The sequence below is a fragment of the Drosophila montana genome, unplaced genomic scaffold (genome assembly GCF_035044405.1).
Source record: "Drosophila montana isolate Dmon_TW-CO22-7 unplaced genomic scaffold, ASM3504440v1 contig_3200_1, whole genome shotgun sequence".
In the NCBI taxonomy this organism is placed as follows: Eukaryota; Metazoa; Arthropoda; class Insecta; order Diptera; family Drosophilidae; genus Drosophila; species Drosophila montana.
Genome location: NW_026998080.1, coordinates 5,654,947 through 5,675,828, shown reverse-complemented (window position 1 = coordinate 5,675,828; position 20,882 = coordinate 5,654,947). Strand labels below are relative to the sequence as shown.

At 41.5% G+C, this 20,882-nt stretch overlaps 2 protein-coding genes across 8 annotated transcripts; one reads left to right on the top strand and one right to left on the bottom strand.

The window, feature by feature from the left end:
• Window positions 1-1,891: 1,891 nt before the first annotated feature.
• LOC135431638 (monocarboxylate transporter 10) lies at window positions 1,892-15,235 on the top strand. Its single transcript, XM_064686871.1, has 3 exons — window positions 1,892-2,616; window positions 12,043-13,955; window positions 14,026-15,235. The coding sequence occupies exons 2-3, from the start codon at window positions 12,050-12,052 to the stop codon at window positions 14,178-14,180; spliced, it is 2,061 nt and encodes a 686-aa protein (XP_064542941.1). The 5' UTR covers window positions 1,892-2,616; window positions 12,043-12,049; the 3' UTR covers window positions 14,181-15,235.
• Window positions 15,236-15,778: 543 nt separating this feature from the next.
• On the bottom strand, window positions 15,779-20,647 carry Opa1 (Opa1 mitochondrial dynamin like GTPase). 7 transcript variants are annotated; one of them, XM_064686865.1, is made up of 14 exons: window positions 20,488-20,647; window positions 20,102-20,396; window positions 19,902-20,037; window positions 19,509-19,625; window positions 19,322-19,396; window positions 18,671-19,260; window positions 18,236-18,609; window positions 18,016-18,180; window positions 17,772-17,959; window positions 16,681-17,167; window positions 16,519-16,623; window positions 16,372-16,456; window positions 16,103-16,307; window positions 15,779-16,048 (listed from the first exon to the last, which is right to left on the bottom strand). In XM_064686865.1, exons 1-14 carry the CDS (start codon window positions 20,514-20,516, stop codon window positions 15,984-15,986), a joined length of 2,916 nt encoding a protein of 971 aa, XP_064542935.1. In that variant the 5' UTR covers window positions 20,517-20,647; the 3' UTR covers window positions 15,779-15,983. The 7 variants fall into 7 exon arrangements, with proteins under 7 accessions (XP_064542935.1, XP_064542936.1, XP_064542937.1 ...); XM_064686866.1 differs by having other exon boundaries at window positions 16,519-16,637; window positions 16,695-17,167; window positions 17,781-17,959; XM_064686867.1 differs by having other exon boundaries at window positions 16,519-16,637; window positions 16,695-17,167; window positions 19,334-19,396.
• Window positions 20,648-20,882: the final 235 nt, after the last annotated feature.

Sequence of the window (20,882 nt, the reverse complement as noted above, 5' to 3'; positions counted from 1 at the left end):
CAATGGAAAAGTACTCAATCAAATTCGATTGGTTTCTTTAATGGTTTTTAATATTATTTGAAGAATATCTAGTTGGATAGTTGGCTGGTTTTTCCGCAGGTATTTCCGAGGGTATTTTCTGTCTGCCAAAGCTGAAGGCAAATTAATATTCTTATCTAATTTAATATTAGAACAATCAATTCCCACAATTTTAGGCATTTGTCATTGCAGCTAAAAGGTTTTTGTTGTTGTTGTTCTTTGTTTTTTTTTTTGTCCGGCTGGCCCTGCGGCTTATCAATCATAACTCAAAGTTGCCGAAAGCGTATTCAACAAGTTGATAGGCTTTTGCATTTGGCTCTCCATCACGTGCCAGACACGATATGGCATTAAAATGCCCCTATATGATAAGTTCACAGTCGAATGCATAATTATAGCGAAGAAATTTCGAGAATTGCCCAAAAGCAAATTAAAAGTATGCCATGCGATAAGCATAATTCCCAAAAAAAAAGAGCTCCTATTTTAGAGTTCGCATGTGCGCATTGAATTGTATTATTTGAAGTTCATAGCACGCTTAATGAATTCCAATTCTCGTGATTTGCGTTTTTGCAGATCTATTTTATGCCCAATCATGCTATTTCATAATTTCTGGTAATAATTTCAAAATATTACGCCCAAAAGGAGTGTCTGTGTGTGTGTATCTTTTGCCGGTAACCTGTTAAAACCAAAATAAAAAAAAAGATAAGTTTTAGCCCGAAAACGTGAATGGATCTCATTCAAAATATCTTGTCAGTGGAAAAAGCCAGAGCACACACACTGAATATACCATAATTACGAATACAAATATAAACACAAACGGGCAAACAGGCAAACACGCCTCGTATCCAATAAAAAGGAAAAAAAAACTTATTTTTTTCTGTGAAACGAAACTTCAAAATAAAAGAAACAAAATGAGCCATCGACGAAGTCAAAGAAGAGCATCGAAATTTGTAGAGTTCTGGATGAAGAAACACAAACAACAACGTGGTCGATTTCGGTATCGGTATCGGATCGAAATCGCATTGCGTATACGTACAATGTGTGTGTGCGCTTGTTGTTGTTGTTGTTGTGCTTTTTTTTTGGCAGGCCATTTTGTATGGCGAGCGCAAAGACGATAGCGAGGGCGAGGGCGACGACAAGAGTGGCCGTATGTCAAAATAGAGAGAGAGTGAGTGAGTGAGTGAGAGAGTGAGCGTGTGTGAGCTTACACTCTCAGCAATTTAGCCTGAGCAAGTTCGTACCCTACGCACAGGCTACCACACACACACACACGTACACACCGATGCAGTTACACTCACACATGCGCACAGTCTTAGACATGGGCAGCACGCCATGTTTTTGTAGTTTCGCCGGTTGTTGTTGTAACTGTTTTAATGTTGGCTGACGCTGGCGCTATTGTTGTTGTTGTTTCATTTTCATTCACGACGCCGCATGAACGATAACATAGCGGATAGAGCGAGTCAAGTGGGTGGGCGGTGCGAGGCGAGGCGAGGCGCGGCGAACTGTGTTGTCTGATAATGTGCGTTTACAAGAACGCGCGAACAAGCACGAACAACAACAACAATATAAAAGCAAACACAAACACTCGCACAAGCAAACATCAAATACAAATACACGCTTCGGCTGTGTGCATGTGTGTGTCTCTGAGTCTGTGTGTGTGTGTTTATGAGTTCTCGTGTGAAGGTGCCTTCGTATCGCGAAGCAGCCTGCTGCGTACTGTTTTTGTGCTGCTTGTGCGGACGGAGTGTTGTTGGTGCTGCTGCTGCTGCTGTCGTGCTGCTGCTGCTGCTGCTGCTGCTGCTTTCTGCTTTGTGGTTTATACTGCCAACACATTTCCATTTCCCTTTAGTTATCTTTAGTCAGTCGCTCGGATCGGTCGGTAAGCGCGCGATCAATACGCAAAAAAAGGCCAAAGCGCCGCTGAGAACAGAATATCAAAACAACAGCTTAAAAACACAAAAACAGAATAACAAAAATAATAGAATAGAATCGAATAAATATATATATACATACATAAATAAGTATATGTATACACATATTACGAATCACAACGAATTTATTGAAACGCGTGCCTTTCGCATTCGGAGGCAGGTCGCACATTTCATATGCCACACACATGTAGTATAATAATATACATATAGACACACTCACACACACACACACAGAAGAGCACACGGGGATCGTACGAACAGCTGCTAAACCGCTACAGATAATCAGATACAGATACATATACTAGAAGTATTTATAAGCGCATTCGCGCTCTTCGTCTTGCGTTCGGTTCAGTTCAGTTTCTAAATTGAGGCGCTTTTTACAGTTAACTTTCGCTTTTTTTGCTGTGCTCCGTTCACATTTGCTTTCGCTTTCTCGCTTAAGAAATTCTTTGCACTGCCCACGACTGGGCGCCAGAAATAGCCCAAAAACTAAAAAGCCAGCGGGCCGGGTTCCAATCTAAACGAAAACGTTTTTTTTCTTCAAAATTCAAATACTCAACGCAACAAATTGAAAGCTGCAACAGACGCCACAACACGCCAAACACAACAGCAGCAGCAGCAACAACAACAACAACAACAACAACAACAACAACATCGTCAACATCAAAAGGTAAGCACAAGAGGGCCAACACACGCAGACACACACACACACACACGCACACTCATAAACGCAGCCAGCTAAATATACAGATACAGATGAATGGCTAAAAAGACTTGGCATTATGCCTGTGTCACATGACCGCGCCCCGTCGCACAGCCCCTGCCACGGCCAGAAACGAGTTTTTTGGCTAAAAAAGAAAAAAAAAAAACAAACAAACACACGTCGCGCCGTCTGCCAACAACTCCAATTGAGAGACGCGGCGCACACCGGCCGGGACCTTAGTCACAATTTTAATGTTCTAACTTTAACTCAACGCGAAGAGATGCAGTTAAAAAAAAAAAAAAAAACGATACAAAATTTATATGTATTTTTTTATGTGGTCTTGCCTGCGTCTTTTGGCTTTTGCCTGAAGACTCATCATGTTGGCAATACCAGGAATCGGGAACCAGAAACACGTTAACACGTAAACGGCTTTCGAGTGCCTTTTATGGGCGTATTTCGCTGACGTTGTTGCTCGTCGATGCTGTTTTTTTTTTTTCTGTTTTCTGTTTTCTGTTTTCCCGTCCGTTTTTTCTCTTTCCTGAACTTGAACAACAACGGAAGAAAATCAGCTTAAGAACAGATCGATAATAAGCCTGCACTTAAAAACGGACCGAGATACTTTTGCGTAGCATGCCAGATAGTTATGCAAATGTATCTCCAAGAACCGATTCAAGCAATCCGCATTTATCTTAATTGCAGCCGCAATTACCAAACAAAAAAAAGGGGGGAAAATCCATTAAATTGGCCAAAAATAAACAGAAATTAAATAAAATAGTGCGACACACCCTTCCGACCTTTTTTCTTTATATCTGCCTGCCTGCACGCTGACTCACCCATCGAAGGCCCATCAATGTGGCAAAAACTGAAACTGGGGGAAAAAAAAAAGAAACTAAATATGTTGGCATTTGTTCAAGGCCCTTTGCTCTGTCTTTGATCTCTCGCGAAAACTTCTTGGCCTTTGTTTTTTTGCCCCCTTACAACCGGTTGCTGACTAAAAAAGTCAACCACAGCTTGATCCGTTATTGATATCTCGATCATATCATTTGCATAAATGGGTTTTAGAAAAAAACAATTAGGTAAAGACACGCTTCGCTAGCCAAACCTGTGCCAAGAAAGTTGAAATTGAATCATTTCAAGTTGTTCAATTTGTGAATGAAAATGTAATAGAGGAAAACAAATGTTGATATACTCAAAGATAAAGCAAATATAGATAATGTTGAAGAATAAAAAGACTGCTTGAAATCATATCAAGATGCGGATGCAATTATAATAAAGAAAACTAATTATATAAAATACTTGAAGATAAAGACAAATAAGTAAAAGTGATCCGGAGTCCTCCTGAGCGACCAAGAGATACCCTGTAGCCAATAACGAGAGTTATGCTTAAAGGAGAATAACTTTTTTACTGTAATTTAGATCGATTTTCGACAAGGAATTATATTAGAGATCCATATATTCGTATCTGACTCATTTAAGTTTTATAATATTTCAGCTTTTATAATATTCAAGATATGATCAGATACCCTTAGATCTTAGATCTTGAGATATCAAGCTCTGTTCTTTAGGAAAGTTAGCATAACAAGAAATTCAAAATCAAGTAAATCTTTTATGAAATTATATTTTATAATGCATCTAGAATAACTGATAGATTATACATATATACCTAGAGTAAGGATTTAAACAACCTCTATAGATATATATTTATCAAAAGCTTCCCAATTGGCAACTATTACTTTTGCATTAACCTAAAGTTGACCCCAGTTCGCCCGCAAATATGACATGGACACGAGCTTAAGAAGCATTAGAACTGCCAGAGAGTGGTCGGAGATGACGTTGGAGCTGTAACTGAAACGGATTCCGATGAATCAGATGATTCAGATAATGACCCAAATTGGCCAAGACGCCCAATTACGTTTAAAGCAAAGGCTGTGTGGCTTGTTGTTGTTGTTGGCAAATAGTTTGATTAATTAAAAGCAAAAGCAAAGGCAAACTAGACTAAGCAGCAAATGGAATGGAATATGTTTAAATAACTAAAGATTGCTAATATATATATATATGAGTTATTTATGTGCAGTAAACAAGTTTTTCGCATTTACAATGCACCGCAGTCAGTCAGTCAGTCAGTCAGTCATTCATTGCCAAATAACTAAGGTTTCAAGCAGAGTTTTTTTTTCTTTTGGAATTCTTGCGGTTTTTTAGAGGTTTTTCTTTTGATATGCCCGAGTGCGTTTGCGTGTGGTACCTTTTTCTATTTTGAATTGAGCACAGAAAATCTTTCCACAGCTTATGGAAAATAAAAACAGCGAAACGCAAGCCGTTAATCAGTTAGAAAATATTTACATATTTGCAGCTGATTATGCCCGAGCTGTTGCCGAGCTGCTGATTGATAGCTTTGATAAGATGGATGACATTTTTAGAATGCAACTGCAGTTAGTCTTGTTTTTTGTTTCAATATTTATATTTGCGCACTTGCTATCAGATTTGGTTTACAATTTCGAATGCGTTTTGGCGCCAATGTCAATGCGACCGGGTCACGATTGCCACTTGTATCTGTATCTGTGTTTGTAAATGTATCTGTATCTGTATCTGTATCTGTGCCTAGTTACAGCTTGAACCAGACACGTGCAGATAACCCAATTAATTGATTTATATATGTACACAAACGGGCTAATAAATCAGTTCTCTCTCTCTCCCTCTCTCTCTCTCTCTCTCTCTCTGACTCTCAAATGCAGCTTCCTCAATAATTGCTGACATTTCGTTGTATTTTCCATAATTTAAACATGTTAATTGATTTGGAATCGCATGCTCCACTTCCGACAAAGAGCGCTCGGCTATATTTTGGGTGGGTTCCAGTTCGGGTTCGGGTTCGGGCTCTGCCATAGCATAAAGCCCGAGACCCGGGCGACCATTGATCGCTCCACTAATTGTTCATTGACACTGGCCAACGCCACCAGCACACAGAGGCCCGACAAGCCTTTGTTCGTGCCGATAGTGCCGACAGCAACAGCAACAATAGCTGATAAAGTGCGTCTTATAAATATATATACTATATGGCATATAACATATATACTTTATAAACAATGTCCGTATAATCTATGCCACAGCTGTAACAAGATGAAGAACTTATCTTACGTGTTCCAAAGTTTACATACACTTGCAGACAGAGTTGGACTTTAATCCTAAGATACTCGAATGCAAACATTTACATAAAGGGAGATGTATTTTTTATGTACATTTTATTATTTTTCAAAAATTATATAGTCCGACTTGAAAATTCAAATTATATGTGAGATTTAACGAAAATTAACATCACTTAATTTTGGAACTAAAATATTTATTGACAAAAAAAATTAATATGGTTTTATGGATAAGAATTTTATTCCTGGCCCGGATTTGATGGATTAGATATGATAACGAAAGGAGGTTTTTCTATTTTGACTGTTCTATAACAGAAATATTTGTTAATCTGCTTTGAGCGAATAAACTTATAAAATAAATTAATTGAGTTCTTTTAAACTAAAGATAAGATTATTCATGAAAGGCATAAGATATTTTATTTATGATAATTAGTTCTTTAGAGCTTAAGTTCATTAAGATCATGAATGATATTTTGACTTAAATTGAGTTTTTCTCATTTATGGTTTTTAGTTCTCTTCAGCTTACAATCTCTCTTTTAAAATCGAAACACGATGCCAAACACATGGCATTCAAAATTAACCAAATGTTATTTCCCCCAAACTTTCTGCACTTCGGTTGCGCATGCGCGTTCCATGGACTTTGGGCTATAATTCTGGGTCTGGGTCTGGGTTTGGGTTTGGGTGTGGGCCTGGGTGAAAGGCCGTTCAATGAACTTGAAAGCAAACCAACAACAACAGCAACAACAACAACAACAATGACAGCAACCACCACGAGCGACAGTTGTTTGAAGTGTTTCACCGAATTTGGGCCAACTACTTGATGTGGCGCTCACTCAATTAGCCATTCGTTTGGGCCAAAAAGCAATTGCTGCTTGCTGCCTTATTTGGCTGCAGACAACAGGTTGCCGTTCCCCCAGCACAGAAGCGTCAGCTAATTAATATTTTGAGCAGAAAATCGTTAAATGATCGCTGCACAATGTAGCTAAATATTGTGGCACACACACAGATACAAACACACAGATACACGCACGCAGACACATGCCACATGTAGCTATAAAGAATTGAAAGGTGAAGCAAAGTTGGACGGAGAAGACGGCCGGACATGAACAAACGCATGTTATATAAATGAGATACGCAAACAAACAGAACACAGATACAGATACAGAAATGGTCACAGATACAAAGATACACAGATACAGATACAGATACAGATACAGATACATGTGTACGCATAGTTATGCTAAAAAGAAAAACCAGCAACAGGAAAACCAACATGAGAACGCTACTTTTTCCCTCTATCTGCCTGTCTCCTCTCTCTCTCTCTCGCTGTCCATATGTTTTTACCTATAATATTTATTAATTCAATCGACGGGCATCAATTTAAGAGCTGTCAACAGTCGCAATTGGCGCTGACAACTGTTCGGTAGACGCCACTGCAGCAGCGCGGGGCACGAGGGGGGGAGAGTGTGGGGGCAGGGGGAAGGGGGGTCAGTTGATGGATGGGCGCTTGTGTTTGCGCACAGCGGGATTAGCTTACAACCAGACGAAGGATAACAGCTCCAGGCCACAAATATCTACTGTCTGCTGTACAAATGACATAAACGTGCGGCAAGGCAAAGCAAATAAGAAAAGAGCCTGCCTTCGCAGCAGTTGCACGACTAGCAGATGCCCTGTAAGAAGAGTTAAGCTCAATAATCATAAAATGGGATAAACAGAAACAAATGGAAAATGTAATTTATTTTGAATTAGCAAAGGATTTTATAAGGTTTTAAAATTGGCACTCCTTTTTTGTTCAACAGCTACACTCAGAGAAATAGTCCTGTGAATTCTAGTTGATACCGTTTGGCTCCTAAAATTGCTTATACATTTTTCAAAAATTTTGTTCTTAAATATTTTAAATTAATTAAGCGTAGAGATTCTGAACGGAAGTATGTGTAACACTTCTCTAAATTAAATTATGTGCTGTATTTTAGTCTATTACTTATGTGGAAATTTCGACTCTTACAAAAGTTCTTGAAAATTCCAAATTTCCTTCCCGAGATTTGTGCTCGATTTAAGTACACAGCTCTAGCTTTTTCTCTGAGTGTATCTTTTAAGATCTCTGCTTTAATTGTAAACGCAGCAAGAAAGTGCTTGATAACAAGTTTCTCTGCAGCACAATTTGTTCGATTAGAGGGTATTCGGCGAGTCAGTGCATTGGAATGGGCTGGAAATGTCTGAGACATGGAACTGGGCGTGTCCGCCTGTCCACAAGTGGTTAGTACTTGGTACTAAAAAAAAAAAACAAAAAAAAAAACACAAATGGTTCGATTTCGTTCAACAAGTTGACAACGGGGCCTATTTATAGTTGGGATAGCTGCAAGCCAGTTAAGAGTGCGCGCCCAGCAGAAGCCGAAGACGAAGACGAAGCCGAAGTCGAAGCACTTGACCGGCTTCTTTGGGCACAGTTTGCGCAATGTGCTGAGCCATTTCCTATGGGCGACCGACCACTTCTGGCCAGCCCATTGGGCACATGAAGGCAATCATGAAATACGAGACCCGCTCTTCAATATAATAATAATATTGCATAATAAACAAAAGTGTTGAAGGCTGGCGGCGACGGCCTATCCGACTTATATATGTGCATATATATGGCAGGCCATAAACCGTCCCCAACAATAATCAAGGAAATCAAATTATCGAATACTTGGCCAAGCGGGTTGCCAAGTGGCTAAAGCTTTATCAAGAGTCGCGTACGCGACTCCGATAGGGCCTCAAATCCGGCTAAGGCCGTCTTATCTGCCCCCAAATAGTTGGCCAAAAGCAAATCTGGTCAAATCAATTGATTTACGCCGCATGTTCCACAATTTCAGGGTATATTTAAAAATATTTGCCACAGTTTACGAGCAATCAACTATTTACAATGTTCTAATCAGCAGCTAATCGCGAGGGCTCTCAAAAAAAAAATCATGTGCACGGAGTTGCCAGGCAATAAAAATGAAACCACCAACAGTTTGAGGGTTGTCGTGCGCACTAAACTATTCGAATAATTCATTTTTATGAAGTGCTTGTTAATTTGCATATAAAACAAATCTCTGGCATCGTAAATCTTCGCCTATCTGCCCAGAGATATGAACTAATCTAGCTCTATATAGACGGTTTGTAGGGATTGGCTCGTATCAGGACCTCGTATCGCGCACTGAATGAAATTTATAAATTTATAAAATTTATAAAATTTATATGTCATATATATAAGCATACAGTATATAACTAAATAAATAGATGCGACTTTATATAACGAGCTATTGTTCTGGGAGCCCAAACGAGTCTCAAATTTGGCCTAGAAATTGTCTGTATTTTCTTTTACGGTTTGAACCAGCTGCCTGGTTCGCTTCGCATGCTTGTACACACTTGTTGGTTCACATATTTTGATAAGATTTGATCAAAAAATTAAGCTTTTAATTAAAAAATGCCATTTGCTCTGAAAATATTGCAAGACATATATATTTTCATATACATGATTCGGGCTATATTTGAACTCTATCCAAAATTGGCATCTAGCAAAAAATGCTTAGATAAGTCCAATTCTTGGAGCCAAAGTAATTTATGCTTTGGAACTAACTTAAATCTAGACTAGCTAAGTTTAAAAAAAAATAGTTTTTGATTGCACTTTAATTTAGGGTTTGCCTTAAAGTTAATAAAATATATAATATACACGGCTCGCTTCGGCTTGGCTTATAAGTTTCTAAGAGCTTGTGGAAACAAACTGAGGAAAATCTTTGACATCAAGCCAACTAGTTATATAGAAATGGCCATCATATATAGCTCACATCACAGCCACATCATATCTCATTTTGATTTAAACAATTATAACCTTTTGTAAGCCCAACAAATTCATCTCTATCTTGATTATATATTATAGAAGTCTGGCCAAGAGTCACACAACATTTGAGCACATTTTGGCGGGCAGAACAAACATTTTGTAAGCCAAATAAATGTGTCGCAACAAAATGTTGCAGTATTTTTCAGCTTATGGCAGCCATAAGCCAAATAGCCATGCATCCAGATCCGGCAGCAGATTAGATAAGGCCAAAAATAACGCGTCAAGGTCGTTCGCTTTTTAGCGGGTGCAAAGAAAACGAATGCTAAAAAACAACATACAATTTTTAAAATATTTAAAAAAAAATAAATGCCAAATTGTTTTTGCCTTTGAAAATTGTTGGAAAATTGACGGACAAGCTGGGCCCATAATTATTGAAAATTCTATAAATGTTCTTTTGTTCAGTTAAATTGTCTTTCGCTTTTTCGTTGCGATTGTTTTAAGCAGCTTCTGACGCAGTTGTTGTTCTCGTTGTTGTCGTCGTATGCATGACATTGGCACTGGCACTGAAAATGAGTTGGAGGAGGACATTGACGTTTGACACCCACCCCCATTCCATACACGCCCACCCCCCCTACACACACACGCACACACACAACGCACCAATTGACGTCGCTGAAAAAAACAAAAGTTAAGCATAGATAAATACACATCTAAAGATATAGATACAGCTAAAGATATAGATACTGATACAGATACAGATACAGATACAGATACAGATACAGATACAGATACAGATACAGATACAGATACAGATACAGATACAGATCAGATACAGATAGATACAGATACAGATACAGATACAGATACAGATACAGATACAGATACAGATACAGATACAGATACAGATACGAATACAGATACAGATACAGATACAGATACAGATACAGATACAGATACAGATACAGATACAGATACAGATACAGATACAGATACAGATACAGATACAGATACAGATACAGATACAGATACAGATACAGATACAGATACAGATACAGATACAGATACAGATACAGATACAGATACAGATACAGATACAGATACAGATACAGATACAGATACAGATACAGATACAGATACAGATACAGATACAGATACAGATACAGATACAGATACAGATACAGATACAGATACAGATACAGATACAGATACAGATACAGATACAGATACAGATACAGATACAGATACAGATACAGATACAGATACAGATACAGATACAGATACAGATACAGATACAGATACAGATACAGATACAGATACAGATACAGATACAGATACAGATACAGATACAGATACAGATACAATACAGATACAGATACAGATACAGATACAGATACAGATACAGATACAGATACAGATACAGATACAGATACAGATACAGATACAGATACAGATACAGATACAGATACAGATACAGATACAGATACAGATACAGATACATACAGATACAGATACAGATACAGATACAGATACAGATACAGATACAGATACAGATACAGATACAGATACAGATACAGATACAGATACAGATACAGATACAGATACAGATACAGATACAGATACAGATACAGATACAGATACAGATACAGATACAGATACAGATACAGATACAGATACAGATACAGATACAGATACATATACAGATACAGATACAGATACAGATACAGATACAGATACAGATACAGATACAGATACAGATACAGATACAGATACAGATACAGATACAGATACAGATACAGATACAGATACAGATACAGATACAGATACAGATACAGATACAGATACAGATACAGATACAGATACAGATACAGATACAGATACAGATACAGATACAGATACAGATACAGATACAGATACAGATACAGATACAGATACAGATACAGATACAGATACAGATACAGATACAGATACAGATACAGATACAGATACAGATACAGATACAGATACAGATACAGATACAGATACAGATACAGATACAGATACAGATACAGATACAGATACAGATACAGATACAGATACAGATACAGATAATACAGATACAGATACAGATACAGATACAGATACAGATACAGATACAGATACAGATACAGATACAGATACAGATACAGATACAGATACAGATACATTTACAGCTACAAATGCATCATAAATACGCAAGAGAATCCACACGTGACTAATTATAAATATAATATGGCATATATAGTATATATCGTGTCGAGTATACTGAAAGGGAAAGTATATTTGCGTTTAAGGGGGCGTATGCGCAATCTGTGTGAAGGTTGCCCGCGAATATTTGTGTGGGCGAGCTGATAAATATACATTCGCATAACAATTATATCGCGACATTCATTATTAATAAGTATAATAATATAGTATATATATATATATATTTTGCAGCTAGGCAATGCCCACGCAGCACACAAGATCGCAGGACGAGCTGGCGGCGGCCAATGCGCTCGTGTCCAAGCATCCGGATAACAAGCCGGAAACGGCTAATGGAGAGGAGGAGGAGGAGGAGGAAATTGATACGGCAGCGGTTGTGGTGCCGCCGGACAGCGGCTGGGCCTGGGTGGTAATGGTTGCCTCTTTCCTCTGCTGCACGGTCATCGACGGCATCGTCTTCTGCTCGGCCATCATTCAGGATGAGCTCATCAAGGAGTTCCATGTGAGCAAGTTCTATGTGACCTTTGTCTCCTCGCTGCTCAGCGGCTGCTATCTGATGGCCGGCCCCTTTGTCAGCGCCTTGGCCAATCGGTTCGGCTTCCGTCCGGTGACCATTGCCGGCGCCATCTTTGCCTCGATCTGTTTTGGCCTCTCGTACTTTGCAACCAGCGTGGAGTTCCTGTTCATCGTCTATGGCGTGCTGGGCGGCATTGGCTTCTGCATGGTGTACATACCCGCCGTGGTCATCATTGGCTTTTACTTTGAGAAGTGGCGCGCTCTGGCCACGGGCGTGGCGCTCTGCGGCTCCGGCGTGGGAACCTTTGTCTTTGCCCCGCTGACCGATGTGCTGCTCCAGAAGACCGGCTGGCGCATGACCCTGGCCATCCAGGGACTCATGATCCTGTCCTGCGCCATCTTTGGCCTCGCCTTCCGTCCCATCCAGCCCATAACGCTGGGCGTCACCAAGGACGGCACCGTCGTCGATGACGAGGAGAAGACTAAACTGAATGGGCATGGCAATACGGTGGCTCCGACGCCGCAGCTGCATCAGGCGGCGTTCACGAAGCCGCTGCCGGAGGGTCGATTCGCCTACTCGATGCCCAACTCGGCGCACAACACCTACATGGGCGCCTCGCAGCGTCATCATTACCCGACGGCAGCCGAGATCTTCAAGGGCATGAATCTGGAGCGTCGCCCCTCGGGCCAGGCCAGCAAGGGCACCGAGCTGAAGCAGCTGCGCAAGTCGCAGCCAACGACGCCCAACGGTGATCCACAGCAGCTGACATTCAATCTGCACAAGGAGCTGACCACCGTGGGCGAGAACGAGGAGGAGGCCGAAAACGATAACCTGCTGGAGACGGAGGCCAAGCCGGCCAGCATACAGGCGCGCCGGCACACCGTATCGGGCCGTCGGCCACAGGATCTGGCCAAGCGCGGCGCTGGCGGCGCCCACGAGCAGGGCCACCAACAGGGCCAGTCGCAGTCCTCGTCGCGTCCCATGTACAGAGACGATATCTTCTTCACGGGCTCCCTTACACGCATACCGCAATACCAGTCGCAGACTTCGCTGGCCTACCACATGTCCGTCACCCGGCTGCCCACCAAGCAGGACATGCTGGAGGACAGGCAGAAGGGCTGCCGCATCTGCCCGGAGGCGGTGCGTCGCACGCTCTCCACCATGTTGGACACCAGCCTGCTCAAGTCGCCGGCTTTCATGTGCCTGGCCTTCAGCGGTTTCCTGACCATGATGGGCTTCTTTGTGCCCTTCTCCTTTCTGACGGATCGCGCCGTGGCCGGCGGCATGTCCAAGGAATCGGCTGTTTCCGTAATTTCCGGCATCGGCATGATCAACACCTTCGCTAGGATTATCTGCGGCTCGATGAGCTCCTTCCCCAGCGTCAAGCCGCTCTGGCTCAACAATGTTGCGCTCACCGCCGGCGGCCTGGCCACCATCTTCAGCGGCGTGGTCATCAATGCCACCACCCAGTGGTCGTTCGCTGTGCTCTTTGGCATATGCATTGCCTGCTTCTCGGCGCTGCGCTCGCTGATTGCCGTCGAGCTGATCGGACTGGACAAGCTGACGAATGCGTTCGGCTTCCTGATGCTCTTCCAAGGTCTGGCCGCCACCATTGGCAGTCCCATAGCGGGTAAGTCAGCAACGAGAGCGAGACTGAATCCGAATGGATTGCTCAACTGTCTTCTTCTCTCTCATTGCAGGCGCCTTGTATGCCGCCACGAACAGCTACAATGTGGCCTTTTACTTTGCCGGCGGCCTCATCCTGCTGTCCGCCTTCCTGTGCTATCCGCTGACCTACATCTCCAACTGGGAGCAGAAACGCAATGCCAAGCACGAGCCGCTACCCACGGCCTAAAATGGTAGAAGAAAAAAACCCAAGCGACAATTGGAGAGGCGACAATAAATGATAACGCCCCATTTGTCCCATTAAGTGGTTAGTTTAACACTAATTGCCAATCACTCGATCTTGTTGAACAGCAGAAGTTGAACCACAAGCAGTAGCTGAAAAACCAACTGAAAAAGAAACCGAAAAAGCAGCGAGCAGCGAGCAGCGAGCAGCATGCTTGAAGCATGTACTTGATATGTCGTATTTGTCTAGATCTAGATTAAGTAGCCTTAGTCTAAGTGTAATGTTTGTGCCTTTTGCTTTATCGAGTGCCTCGCCTCAATCTAAACACCTACCAACACACACACACACACACACACACAGTACATGCCTAGATCAAGCTTTATTATTGATTGATCAATTTGTAACTAAACATTTATTCTATATATACTATAACACATTTCTAACATGTTCAATCTTTAAAGCTCACCATGTTGGGTGTGCAGCAAAAAGTAGAAGATGATGATCATAATGATGATCTTGATGATAATGATGATATATGTATAATCATATTTAGCAGCTGAGCACATGGCTGGGCCACAATTCGACTGCCAATTTAAGAGAGATGAGGACGTTGCATTTGTTTAATTCAATAAGTTCGACTAACTAAATTGTTAGCTACTGCTCCAGACTTGTTACATAGTTTGTACATATGTAAGTTCTAGTTATAAGCTAAACACACACACACACACACACACACACACCTTGCTGTTGTTGTTGTTGTTGGGGTCATTGCACCCAACTATCCAAATCGAACTTCACAACGCCTCGTTAGCTGATTATGAAAAACAAATAAAAACCTGGAAAATGTGTGTGTTGTGTTTTCTTACACACACACAACACACACACATACACATATATATATATATATATATACATATATATAGATAGTTATATACATACTCAAGCAAGTTATGTTTATCAACCACACTATGTAAAAACATAAATATACTATATAGTATATATATACTATAAGAATAACAAGAGAAAACATTACAGCAGACTATACGAGTAGTTATCTTTTATCTATCTAGTTTATTTAACAGTTATATACATTTTACAACAAACAAACAAAAAAAACATTTAAGTAATTTACGAAATTGAAATATGCGTTTTTATTTTAAAAAATATATCATTTTTTTAAGCTATAAATTAATTACTTGGAGTAGCTTTAGAATCCATATGGCATATTTCTTCAAGAGCCCAGATACTATGCTAAAGCTAAGATCTTTCCAAGGGCAAAGCCTCTGAGAAATTGACTAGAACTATATAAAATATATAGTATATAGTAGTATATAAATTTCTAAAGAAGTGATCTTCTATTCGTGTCTATAATACTTTTATTAAACGTTAAGAAGTTTCGCCTTAATGTTCTCATAGACCGTAGCCTCATGGTTCCTTTGAGATAGCCCAATTGTCCTTGAAATTCGATTGTCTTGATCCTTGCAATCCTTGACAATAACAGTTTTATCAATTCTATAGACCTTTTTAACTATATCTTTAAAATTACAGTATCATCTTTTACATCCCAAAAGCAGAGCTTTCTTTCCTTTTTCTAAAGAAACGCATTTTTCTTTTAAATACAAACTAACAATCCTTTATTACTCATTGCTGCACAAAATAAGCGTAATAACTAAACAATAAGGAAAATCGTTATGAACAAGTCGTGACTGTGATTATAAACGTTTCATTTTGTTTTGTTGTTTTTGAGCTTAAATTAAAACATTAAATAGATAACGCAGTTGTGTCTTTGGTCATGGCACACCATATAGCCTATTTTTCCTGATTCAATGAATTAATGAACTCCTCCAGTTTCTCCTGAATCTGTCGCACTTTAACTGCAATAAATGCGATTAGAATATTCTCAATAGCCCTCGGGAGTATCTACTTACTCAGCTCCTCGGCCAGCTGCACACGCTTGCCTGTGAGCAGGTGAGCTTTCCGCTCCTCGTCGTCACTAAACTCATCCAGCACCGCCTTGATCTCCTTGTCCAGGCGTCGCGCCTCCCGATTGATAACCTGCTGCCGCAGCGCATTGCCCGTCACCTTGATGACCTGCTGTATGCGCCAGAAGAGTACCACATCACTGCAGGATACCTGGAGACACAAGCAAAGATTATTAGCCCAGGCTGGGAAAGATTATTGCCTAGCATTAACACACCTCACACTCGGCGCCTTGCTGCGTGTACAGATAGTAGGCTTTGCGGCACTCCTTCGCCCGCTGCAACGCCTGCTGCAGGAAGTGTCTAATGGTGTTCAAAGGATCTAGATTAGGTAAGTGCTATCAAATGATATGTAATCTACGCACTTTCTGTAAACTGGGAACCATGTTTGGCGTATATAATCCGTGTCCACTTCTACATTATCTCGCTGCAGATTCTTGCGCACGGTCGTCAGCTCATCGTAACTTAGGCTGGGTAAATGTTTCTACAATAAAAAACTTCTTAAATAGTTTAAGGACTCAACTTACTTGCCCATACGCACCACATCATTCTTGAGTATTTTGTCCAGTTCACCCTTGACGCTGCGTCGCTTTTGCTGATCCTGCGTAATTGACTTCCAGTGCGCAAAACGCGTCCACGGTCCGGGTCCAAACATTTGGGACAATGTCTCATCGGTTTGCACCAGCTTGGTGTTAACGGAGTTCTCCAGGAATTTAACCGCCTGATCCCATTCCGTTTTGTCGTGTACAAAGCGATCCTCCAGTGTGTTTAGCTGTATCACACGCAGCATATCAATTGCCTTGTCCTCCCAGCTATGCCGGCGTATGGCTTCGTCCACAACGGCCGCCTTGAGCTGATCAAATACATTATCGTGATCGTGCGCTTTCTTTGCCCGCTCCATCAACGATATGAACTCCTGCTGAAGTGCCTCCCAGCCAGCCTCCACCGATTTCGCGGGCAACGCCTGCTCCGCCCACTGCCGCAGCTTAATATCCACCATGGTATTGAAGGAATCTACAAGAGCAAAATTGCAGAAGTTAAGTATCTCTTATAATCTGTGGTTTTATAGAGCATTGAAATAGATGCGAAAATGATCAACAAAACGACAAAAACACATTTAGTTAAAACTCGGCCAATGCTTGAGATTTGTCTAATTAATTTCTTTTGAGTGTGTTCATTGATCAAATTAACGCTGTTTAAATTAAAATTTCGGGTTAAACGTGTTCCTTGGCAAGATTCGCGTAAATCTTGAAATCACACTTTCCGGCAAGTACGCGCCTTATTCGCACATGACTCCGAGGAATATAAATAAAAACAAAAAACCCGCTGAATCACATTTTTTTGGAAATATGCCTGATTAAATGGCGCTAATGAAATTGGAATTGGGGAGCACACACAAATTATATTTAAAGACACGATTCAATGGAAAGGGGATGCGCGAATTGAAACAGGTTTCATTTTTGCTTATTACGCGTGTGATTCCCTCATCTGAATTTCCTGCTAAGGCATTTGGCTGTTTAACACACAAGCACAGACACGTAAATGGTGGATGGTTCTGCCCCCCATCGAAGCGTTGGGCTTGGCTTAGAACTTAATACTTATATATACAAAATATTACTTTGAGAACCTGACTGTGCAGCGGGTAGGTAAACATTTTCGAAGACATAATTCGATAGTTTCTCCCACAGCTTAGCAGTGAGTGCATCATCCCATTTCTTGGCTGAGATCTGTGACAGTGTAACAACTTCGTCCAGTATTTCGCCCTTGGCCTTATCAAATAACTCATCACGGCCAGATTCGCGTAGTCTATAAAAAGCATGCCATAAATATAAAAAAATATCTGTATTATCTTGTTTGCTCACCTGGGAAAGTTGTTTTTCCATTCGGTTTCCAGATTAAATCTGGTCGCCTTAAATGCATCCGCCTGCTGTTCTATAGTTTCGCGCACCATCTTCCAGAAACGATCGGAAACGGCTAAGCTTAGATTCCGACTCGTCACTTGGTGCGGCATGATCACCCCGCGTCGACTGCAAAGATGATGAAGATATAGAGACAATCTTGCACTGAGCACCTGCTACTTACTGAAATAGCTTGGAATTCTTGAAAAAGTCCTCTTCGTACTGCCTTATAGCATCTATGCTGTCGTCCTTGCGTCCGCGACCCGTGACAACGGCATAGTAGCCCAGCGCCTTCATGGGAAACAGTTTACCTGAGAGAATTTTTCTTATTCTATCAGGATCCGCCAACTCCTCGGCCAAATCGACCTTGGTAAGTACAAATATTGTCCGGCGACCCAAGGGATCACATTGCATGACCAAGTCGGTGACATTGCTGCGCTCCGCATCAACTGAGCCATCCTGTATGCACAGTATAATCGCATTTGGATTGCTCATGTAATGCTTTGTCATTTGGTGAATGGAGTCCTTGGTGTCCGATGCCATATCAACTGTCATGGTCTAAAAATAATTGAAACAATGTTAAATTAAGGTTCTTCAATCCAATCCCTTACTTACGTACCGAAATGATGCCTGGCAAATCGACCAGCACCATGCGTTGAAGTCCAGGGCCCTTGACGGTCATCGCAATCACCTCATTGCTTACCGTCTTGCCGCCGCGCACAGAGGCGCGCATACGGAACTCCACCTCGCGACGCAGATCAGCCAGATCAGACTCTTTGGTTAAGTCGTACTCACGATCCGTGTCACGAAACTGGGCCACATGATACGGTCCCTCGGCCAGCGTTACCTTGACAGGGGCGCGCGTCATCATTTCGCCGCTGCCACGTGGAAAGATACGCGCCTTGGCTATAGACTCTAGCACAGATGTCTTGCCGCTGCTCTGATCCCCGACAACAACAACACGCGGCAAATGATCGGCCATGGTGTAGCCCGTATCATAGCCGGACAGTTCGTCTAGCACTTCCGAGTACATGTCAATTAAAGATTTCTTAATGCGCTTTGCCGTCGTCTTCTTGTTTGTTTTAAGTATGAGATATTGCTGACGCAGCTCACGATTCTCCTTCTCCATTTTCTCAAGCTCCTTTTGGTATTTGATCTGCACATTCATTATTTCAGTCTGAAGCGTTTCCACTTGGCTCTGCAGTTTCTCTAAAAAATAAACAAATGGTAAAATAAATAATGTGTATGCCGTCAAAACTCTATATCTAACCATATTTCTTACGACTTTCGTCTGCGGGTATGCCCAGCGCTGCAACAGTTGTCTTGGACCTGATATCCTCCTTGGCTGCAATTGAGTTTGAAACACATATATAATTAGTTAACTAGTTGGGCGAACATAAATTCTCTCACTTTAAATGCATTATGTTCGGCAAATTGTTTTGAAATGTGTAACCTACTTTCGACAATTTGATTTCCTTGATAGTCGGCCGCTTCAATTGCATCGTCCAGGCGAGAATCGAACCACGAGCGCCATTCCGACAACTTATCTTCGCCAAGCTGCTTGAGCCTCGGATCTACAAGCAAACCCCAATATCATCAATAACAACATTCTCAGGCCAAACTCAAGCAATATGCCCCAGCGAAGTGTATTGTAAATACAAATGTCAAAATCAAACCAAACGGCCAAAAAGCAGGCGAGTGAATAAATTATTAAGAAACACAATATATGCGAATTGTGGTGCATCGTTAGAGACTCCCTTAACCCCTAGCCCATTTATCAACTAACTGTTATGGCAATTTAAAGTGAGAGATTAGGCATAGATTATAAGCCCGGCGTAAGAGAAACTCACCGATGTCAATGGCATTTTTAACTACGCTGCCCATTTCAATGAGATTCTGAGAGAACTGACTCCACCTCTCACCCTGAGGCAGTGCATCCTCTAGCCACTTCATATCGGGTAGCCCCTCCTTCCAATCCTCGTATTTCTGCACGTGTATAATTACAATTTGCACATTATATAACAAGGGGGCTGCTAGATTTTCTACTCACTTTGCTCAATGAAACGCCACCGCCAATGGCACCGCCCAGCACAAGGTATCGCAGCTTGAGGGCGCCTTTTAGAATACGTACGACGAACATGCCGTAGCCGCGGGAGTGGGGCGGTATTGTCCAGCCTCTCGCTTGGTTGCCAGCAAGCAGAAACTGTTCGTGGCTGCGACTGTGGTGCTGCTCCCATTGGGCGCCTGCACCGTTGCGGCGGGGTTGCCTGGTGATGTTGCATAGCGTGGAATGATTGCAGCAGATCACCTTGGTGGAGTAAACAACGGCTTTTCTTGCGGTTCGCCTGCAAATGCGAATTCGACATGGGAGAGGCGATGACGAAATCGGCGTATGAAAATTGCCACCGGCTTGAGATTGCCACGTGCAATGCTTACCGGTATGTGTTCTGATAGATGCGCAACATTATTGCTTGTTGAGGCTACAGTTTTCACACAGTTTACTATGCCTATATTCTTTTAAATATTATTTTCAATTTTTTCTCCACAAAAATTTCATAATAGTGATGAGCGTCTTGCACGTACCTGTTACTTAACATAAGCAACGAGAAGTAACCAGTTACAGTTGTACTTATGACCCACAAATCAGTATATTGCACATCTCTAGTTGGTGGCGACTCGATTATCGATTTCAGACACAACCGATATGAAGTATAAGCAGAGCGCAAAGTTGATACCCTATGTTTTGGTCATTCTAAACATTTGTTATGGTGTTTATATTATTGACTTTATTTGAATTGGCTTGTACATTGTACGCACACACTTATCGCCAT

Excerpts from the sequence above, each read along its gene's own strand:
- LOC135431638 (XM_064686871.1), top strand. The coding sequence starts at position 12,050 with ATGCCCACGCAGCACACAAGATCGCAGGACGAGCTGGCGGCGGCCAAT. Across the intron at positions 13,956-14,025 it reads CATTGGCAGTCCCATAGCGG|GCGCCTTGTATGCCGCCACG; the intron begins GTAAGTCAGCAA and ends CTCTCATTGCAG.
- Opa1 (XM_064686865.1), bottom strand. The coding sequence starts at position 20,516 with ATGTTGCGCATCTATCAGAACACATACCG. Across the intron at positions 20,038-20,101 it reads GTGGCGTTTCATTGAGCAAA|AAATACGAGGATTGGAAGGA; the intron begins GTGAGTAGAAAA and ends ATACACGTGCAG. Across the intron at positions 16,457-16,518 it reads TGGTTCCCAGTTTACAGAAA|ACACTTCCTGCAGCAGGCGT; the intron begins GTGCGTAGATTA and ends GAACACCATTAG.